Raw genomic sequence first — 7,394 nt, forward strand, 5'->3', positions numbered from 1 at the left:
TCTGAAAATTTCTGGACAGACTTGGGAAGTTTACCTATTTTGACTAGCATAATTGTTGAATCACCTGTTGGTGATTAAATGAAAGTTGTATAAAGTTTTATAAGCTTTCCATAAAGTCCAAGATCATAGTATTTGGTTGAGTAGAACTCCTGATATAACCAAATTAAGTAGCTTCTGTTTACAGCAGGAAATGACTAAGTCAAGTATAGTTGTTTGTCTTATGTGATGCTTGTGTAGATGCTTTGGCTAAGTGAGATTAGTTGTTAGCTGTAGGTTCTAGGCCTCTTACTGATGATGAACAATTTTACCTTAGGTTGCTAGAACTTAGTGAGTGTATGTTTCTTGTATTATTGGAGAGATATGCACCAACTCAGTAAAAATCAACTAGAAGAAAGTTATACATCTACTTGGTTGACGAGTGTTAAACTTATCATACACCTTATGGATAACCATGCTCATGCATACACAATTTATCATATCATCTAATCTCTTATGCATTCATGGTACTCATTTGTGCATATGCATGCAATAGGTTCCCCAGAAGGAGTGACGTTTCTCGAGTTCGAACCCGAGCATCAAGAGGCACATCACATACCAAACACCCACAAGTGTTTGTTTATTGTAACAAACCTTAGGGAAAAGAAAGTGGCGGTGCCTGGCGGCACCAATACGGCTATATGGTAGTACATCTCAGTCGCGAAGGTTCCTCAGGATCATGGGAAGCCCGAACTTGGGCATCAGGGTGATCGCTTCCTTGGGTGCATGGACATACTTTGCCGAGAGCTCAAACGAGAACCTCTGAAGGATCATGGCGATCCCGATACGGGCCTCAAGCATCGCGAAGTTCTGGCCAATGCAGGCCCTAGGCCCCTGGGAGAAGGACAGCAGGGCATTCGGGTGGTTGCCAGCGCCTTTGGACACGCCGTGCTCGAACCTGGCAGGGTTGAACTCGTCGGCATCATGGCCCCAGACATCCTTGTCCCTGTGCAGCAATGCAATTGGTATCGATAGCATTGTTCCCTTGGGCACCCTTATGCTGCCGAGCTGGATGTCTGAGCCTGTGCCCCTTCTTATCAACACCACGGGGCTGTAGAGCCTCAGTGACTCGAGAAGTACCATGTTAACCTGAACAGCAACAGCAACAGATGTCAATATAACATCATCCAAAATTGACTTGTCGTTTCGTCTGTACAGTTGGGGAAAGTGGGAAACCACTTTAATTTTGGAAGGGGATATATATGCGAGGTTTACCAGTTTGAGCTTGGTGACCATGTCCGGATTTGGCACTGCATTGCCACACTCTCTCAGCACCTCCTCCCTCAGCTTGTGTTGCCACTCGGGGTACCTGCTCAGCAGGAACATGGTCCAGGTGAGGAGGTGCGAGGTGGTGTCCTGCCCTGCGAAGAAGAAGGTCTTGCACTCGTCCACGATCTCCTGGGTTGTGAGCATCTGGTGCCCTTCTTGCTCCAGAGCGTGCGCTTCGAGCATGAGACCGAGGAGATCGTTGCCGTATCCATTGGTGTCCTTCTCAGCAAGGCGCCCTTCGATTATCGCCATGAGCATGCTCCTCACCTTCTGGTCCAGTTTTTCAACTCGTCGGCTGCTCTTGCTAGTTGGCAATTTCAGTTTCCTTCATGTATATATATGGAGATGAATTTGGATTGAGTTCATAATTTAGTAGTACTGTATTTGCTAAAGTCATTGCCTTTACACAAAGTAGCAAGCATTGCATGCAGTTGATTAGTTGAATAATCAGTGTTTACCTTAGACAACCAGGAGCTGGGAATGCGAGTTCTTGGAGCTCCTTCTGCGCGACGAACACCTCTTTGCCCTCCTTGTAGCTGCTCCCGAAGGCCGTGTGCGCGATCACATCTGAAGTCAGCTCTGAGAATTCACTGCAGAGTTCAATTTCAGCCTCATGGTTGGTATCCTGCTGTATCTGAGATTGCCATTGCTGCATCATACCCAGCGCCAAGTCTGCCATGACCACACACATCTCCTGCGACATGATAATGCAATTATGTTTTTTAAAAGAGATAAATTCTGCTTTGAAGAAAGCAATGTCCATACAGGACTGGGGATACCAGTTTAAAAAGGAAATCAAGTCAGCACTAATAATGCGATTATGTTAAATAAGTTAAGGAATTAAGGGACAAAATAAACTTAACCTAAAGAAAGCACTATATAAATCATTATGCAGGAGTAATTAATAATCACATTGTATTTGTATATGCAGTGGATCAGGTATGCTTGATCAGACGTCAGGCAGACCTTGCGGTGGCGTTTCCACTCTTCGCCGTTGGTGAGAACGAGACCCTTGCCAAGGAGTGCCTCCATGTTGGCGTTCAAGTAGTCCTTGGGGAACAGACCTGTCCTCTCCGCGAGCACCTGCTTCACCAGGTCCACCACCTCGGCGACGCAGATGGTCGGCACTGCGCCGAACCAGTACAGAAATGTCTTCCCTGAACGACAGACGACACACACATTTATGATGCAATTGCAATCAGGAATCAGATAGTGGATATATAAATATCCTATCATTCGATTATTCGAATAATGTCAAGATGAACATCACTTGCTAATTTATATACTGTTGTATAATTACAGATACGTACCGTAATCTGCCACCCATTTGCGGTACTGCGGCTGCACGATCGGGATGAAGTCATGGGAGCCGACGTCGAGTATGATCTTGCTCCCGGCTGCTTTCATCCGCTTGATCTCCGGCAGGGAGCCGACGAAGAACCTGTAGCTTGGGCCCCCGACGCCCTGGCCCCTAAACCACCTGCTGACAGCATAGGGCTTCCACACCAGAAGGAACAGCACTCTGATCAGCAGCGTGGAGACAAGCACGGCCAGGAGGGCACCCATGACTGAACCGATGGAAACATCCATTTTTTTTATCTGCTGATGGATGCGTTTGCTCGTGTGGCTGTGTACGTATGAATGATCGAGCTGAAGATGTTTTGGTTGTGTTGGTGCGTGGTTTGATCCATGGAGTGGAGACTGGACAGGTATATATAGGATTGGGAGCAGAGGGGCATGCAGCGCCACACGGCTAGTTCCTGACTTGGTTCAGCTTATTGTTTGGCTTTGTGCGACGCTGAGATCAGAACTGACGTCGCTACTGAAGATTGAGATAGGGCTAATGAACCACGTGCATAGCCAGCAGTACCAGTGACAGCTCTTCTAGAGAAAGTGATCGACCACTGCCTGTGGCTACTAGCCTACTATGTAACAAGTACGTACTTGTTTGATGAGCTCACAACTGATGACAACGAATTGCATCGCCTGCTGTTGGACGTCCTTGTTGACCAGTCCTGGCACTACTAGAAAGCAGCCAGCCTTAATTTCTAGAAAGCCACAGTAATCTGCTAGAATTTTTTTATTCGGGCTGAGCTCTGCATGTCTCTGTCCAAGTGAGCGCACCTGCCGCTTCGACTGCACTTTTGCGGGCTGGGCCAACCCTCTAAAAAAATATCCATCACATTGTTCAGACGAATCGGGTCTAAAATGAGCACATGCTATGGTCTGTCCAATCACACAAAAAAATTTATGTCCAAGTGAGCGCACCTGCTGTTTCGCCTGCATTTTTTCAGGCTGGGCCGCCCCTCTAAGAAATATCCATCAGATTGTTCAGACTAATCGGGTCTAAAATGGGCACGGGCTGCTATCTGCCCCAATCACACATAAGAAAATTTATGTCTAGGTGAGCGCACCTGCTGCGTCACCAGCACTTTTGCGGGCTAGGCCGCCCCTCCAAAAATATCCATCAGATTATTCAGACTAATCGGGTCTAAAATGGGCAGGGGCTGCGGTCTGCCCCAATAACACATAAGAAAATTTATTACATGTATAATATAGACTCTCTCTCTCTCTCTCATGAACCAATATTAGGGTACCCGAAGAGGAGAGGCTAATGGTCATCAACATTAACTCATCCGAACAGTCAAGAGCACGACTATGGCTCCAACCGACCCCCAGGCGCGCGGGCTCCGCCTCGCCAGACCCTTGGGTTTGCGCACCGCCTCGCCCCGTCTCTGGGGGAGGGCTCCGCTTCTCCCGACCCCAAGGCCGCGGGCTCCGCCTCGCCCGACCCTTGGGTTTGCGCTTCGCCTCGACCGACCCTTGGGTTTGCGCTCCGCATCGACCGACCCTTGGGTTTGCGCTCCGCCTCGCCCGGCCTCTGGGAGAGGGCTCCACCTCGCCCGACCCTTAGGTTTGCGCTCTGCCTCGCTCGACCCTTGGGTTTGCGCTCCACCTCGCCCCGCCTCTGGTGGAGGACTCCGTCTCACCCGACCCCAAGGCCGCGCGCTCCGCCTCGCCGACCCTTAGGTTTGCGCTCCGCCTCGCCCGACCCTAAGGCCGCGAGCTCCGCCTTGCCCGACACTGAGGCTGCGGACTCCGTCTCGCGCCGACAGAGACCCATGCCACCGCCAACAACTCCAGGTCCAAGTATATAGGCCTAGGTCAAAGCTCTGACACTAGGGAGGAGACCGGCACGCCCCGATGTAACCCGCGACCATGACGGGCCATACCCGAGGATTCACATCAGGAACAGCATCGGATGTACCGGTGCTGTTCTGCCTAACCCTCGTACGAACACTAACAGGCACGTCAGTTCACCACGACGTCCACCAGGACGGAGTGGAGCGCCATGACCGGCAGACGACGCTTGCGCATGGCGCTAGTGACGGACAGGGCCTTGACGTGGAGCCATCTCTGTTGATATCTACAGGATCGATGGGACCCGCATGAAGGACAAGAAGGACCTGGCGATCCTAAAGGCCTTTGGCTCTCTCTGGTTCTTCTCTTTTCCTCTGCTGTAACTTGTGCTTTCCCTTGGCCTATAAAAGGGAAAGCAGGGTGCCCCACGAAGGTGATCGGGGGATCGATCGATTAAGGCCAGACCCGATCGAACCATCACGAACCCATCGAACCTTGAATCGACCAAAACACAACACAAGCACACGGCTGAGCAGCAACCGAGCTCTCGGCACCCATTCACTCTTTCCACTGGAGACTTGGGACATGTCCCTATCTCACCCGTTTGTAATCCCTACTACAAACATTTAGTGCTAGTAACACGAGTAGCAGCGATGAACTAGACGTAGGGACATTCTGCCCGAATCAGTATAAACCTCGTGTCCTCTTAGCACACCATCGGAGCCAGACGCGCAATACTAGAAATTTGCTCATTGGTGGTAACTCGAAACACCGACAGTTGGCGCTCTAGGTAGGGGCCTTTTGCGCGTCTCAACATCCACACCAGGCTTTGGATGGCTAGTCGCAACATCAACTAGGTTCATGGGGATGACCGAATATGTCATGGAGTCTTTCCATGACCTCCTCATAGGAGAAATAGAGCCAGCCTCCACCTCTGACTCTAGTAGGGGGAGCCATCACTCCTCTCGTGAATGTTTCATGATAGGAACCCTCGAGGAACACGTCGAAAGCATCCATGAGGAAGGGGCTACCCCAATGAATGACCTCGATGATGAGGTCAAGGGGGGCGCAGGGGCCCCACCTCACCTGCGGTTGGAGAAGATGAAGGCCCAACACCAAGAGCTCGAGGAAGCATGACTCCAGCTTGAGCAAGAACGCACGGAGCTCAATCAAGAGATCGAGCGCCACGGAGACAGTGGGCGTGCGCACGCCATGGCCCACGACATGAACTAGAAGATCATCGAGGACGATGAAGCCCTCCCACACTTCACCTGAGCGAGCCAGAACATTGCCACTACGTCAACCTTGCTCCGGGGGCTTCCAGGGCCCACGACACCCAAGGATCATTGGGCCCATCGTGAGATTCACATGTTACTTGAGCATGCGGCGGCGCAACAGGCGAGAGCTCGCTATCTCGATGATGCGAGCTCAACGTCAGCCAGCGCACACCCTTGGAGCGACCCGACAAGGACGCGTCAGTCGACTAGGCGCCGTAAGGCAGTAGGCCATGCACCATGGTCCTGGTGCATGAGCATCTTGGCCACCACCGTGACACACGCGACACCCTTGATGCCCACAGGCATGCCCATAGCAATGCGAGGGAGGGGGCTAGCCATGGCTACCACCCTCGTCGTGGTGGACACTACGATAGCGGCGAGCATCGAAGCCCAAGCCCCAACTTGCCGGGACCTTAGGCCTTCGGCCGACATATCCTCAACACCACCTTCCCGCCACTGTACCTACCACCAACCAACATCCTAAAATCCTCTGGGGAAACAAACCCCGGACTATGGCTCGAGGATTATTGGCTTGCTTGCTAGGCCGGTGGAGCGGATAATGATGATTTCTTTATCCGCAACCTTCCATTGTTCCTGGCCGATTCGGCACGAACATGGTTGGAACACCTTCCGCCCAACAGAATCCAAAGTTGGGTGGACCTAAAAGAGATCTTCATAGGAAACTTCCAGGGCACATACAAAGCATCCTAGGAACCCATGGGATCTGAAAAACTACCGATAGAAGGCCAGAGAAACCCTTCGTGGGTACATCTGATGCTTCTCCCAGCAGTGCAACGAGCTGCCTAACGTCGCCGATGCCGACGTCACAAGAGCTTTCCTATCTGGGACCACCTGTGAGTCCCTAGTCCATAAGCTAGGATGTAAGGGCCCACAAACCACCAAGGAGCTCCTCAACATCGCCACCAGCCACGCCTCAGGAGAGGAGGCGATCGGAGTGATCTTTGACCGCCTCAAGGGCAAGGCAAAGTGGCAGGAGGACGTCGGTGAAGGCGGCTCCAACTGCCCTAGCAAGAAAAAGAATAAGTAGCGGTGCGCAGGCTCGCTCATGGCCATCGCCAACCGCAAGAGGGGTCGGAAGCCCATAGAGGGTACCCCAAACCACTTCAAGAAGCTACTCAAAGGGCCATGCCCAAACCATGCCTTCCCCATCAAGCATCCCTATAAGGATTGCGGCCTCATGAAGCGGTTCTTGTTTGGAGGCTCCAACAAGGGGGAGCATAGGGGGGACCCCAAGCCTACCACAGATGACACTGAGGGGAATGATGGTGGCTTTCCCATGCTGGATGGCTACCTCATGATCAAATAACAACTTTGGCAGTGCATCCTTAAGCAAAGTTGTAGTACTTGACTAGAGTAACAACTTTTATTTTTGGGTCAAGAGCTAATTCAGTGACTAACATGGTCAAACAGGGCACACAAGAATCAACAAATTACTATTTTTCAAACTTAGAATTTTCTCTAAGTCAAAAACCGGTTTACAGTTTCATGTGCCATACTTTGATGCGTTACAATTTGAAAACTAGCTTGAATTAGACCAAGCTCATTTAAGCAAAGTTGGAGTTTACATGTAGCTCTACAACTTTTATTAATGGAGTTTTTGCTAACTCGCCACGGATTATGAGTACTAACGGCTTGAACATTAGCTGTCAG

General features: G+C 50.9%; 1 protein-coding gene across 1 annotated transcript; it reads right to left on the reverse strand.

Annotated features, from left to right (window-relative positions):
- Positions 1–559: 559 nt before the first annotated feature.
- On the reverse strand, positions 560–2,962 carry LOC136458240 (cytochrome P450 709B2-like). Its single transcript, XM_066458216.1, has 5 exons — positions 2,616–2,962; positions 2,272–2,462; positions 1,764–1,999; positions 1,252–1,630; positions 560–1,125 (listed from the first exon to the last, which is right to left on the reverse strand). Exons 1-5 carry the CDS (start codon positions 2,893–2,895, stop codon positions 691–693), a joined length of 1,521 nt encoding a protein of 506 aa, XP_066314313.1. The 5' UTR covers positions 2,896–2,962; the 3' UTR covers positions 560–690.
- Between the last annotated feature and the right edge of the window lie 4,432 nt (positions 2,963–7,394).

This window comes from Miscanthus floridulus, chromosome 6 (genome assembly GCF_019320115.1).
Source record: "Miscanthus floridulus cultivar M001 chromosome 6, ASM1932011v1, whole genome shotgun sequence".
NCBI classification, from domain to species: Eukaryota; Viridiplantae; Streptophyta; class Magnoliopsida; order Poales; family Poaceae; genus Miscanthus; species Miscanthus floridulus.

Excerpts from the sequence above, each read along its gene's own strand:
- LOC136458240 (XM_066458216.1), bottom strand. The coding sequence starts at position 2,895 with ATGGATGTTTCCATCGGTTCAGTCATGGGTGCCCTCCTGGCCGTGCTT. Across the intron at positions 2,463-2,615 it reads CAAATGGGTGGCAGATTACG|GGAAGACATTTCTGTACTGG; the intron begins GTACGTATCTGT and ends TCTGTCGTTCAG. Across the intron at positions 2,000-2,271 it reads AGTGGAAACGCCACCGCAAG|GAGATGTGTGTGGTCATGGC; the intron begins GTCTGCCTGACG and ends ATCATGTCGCAG.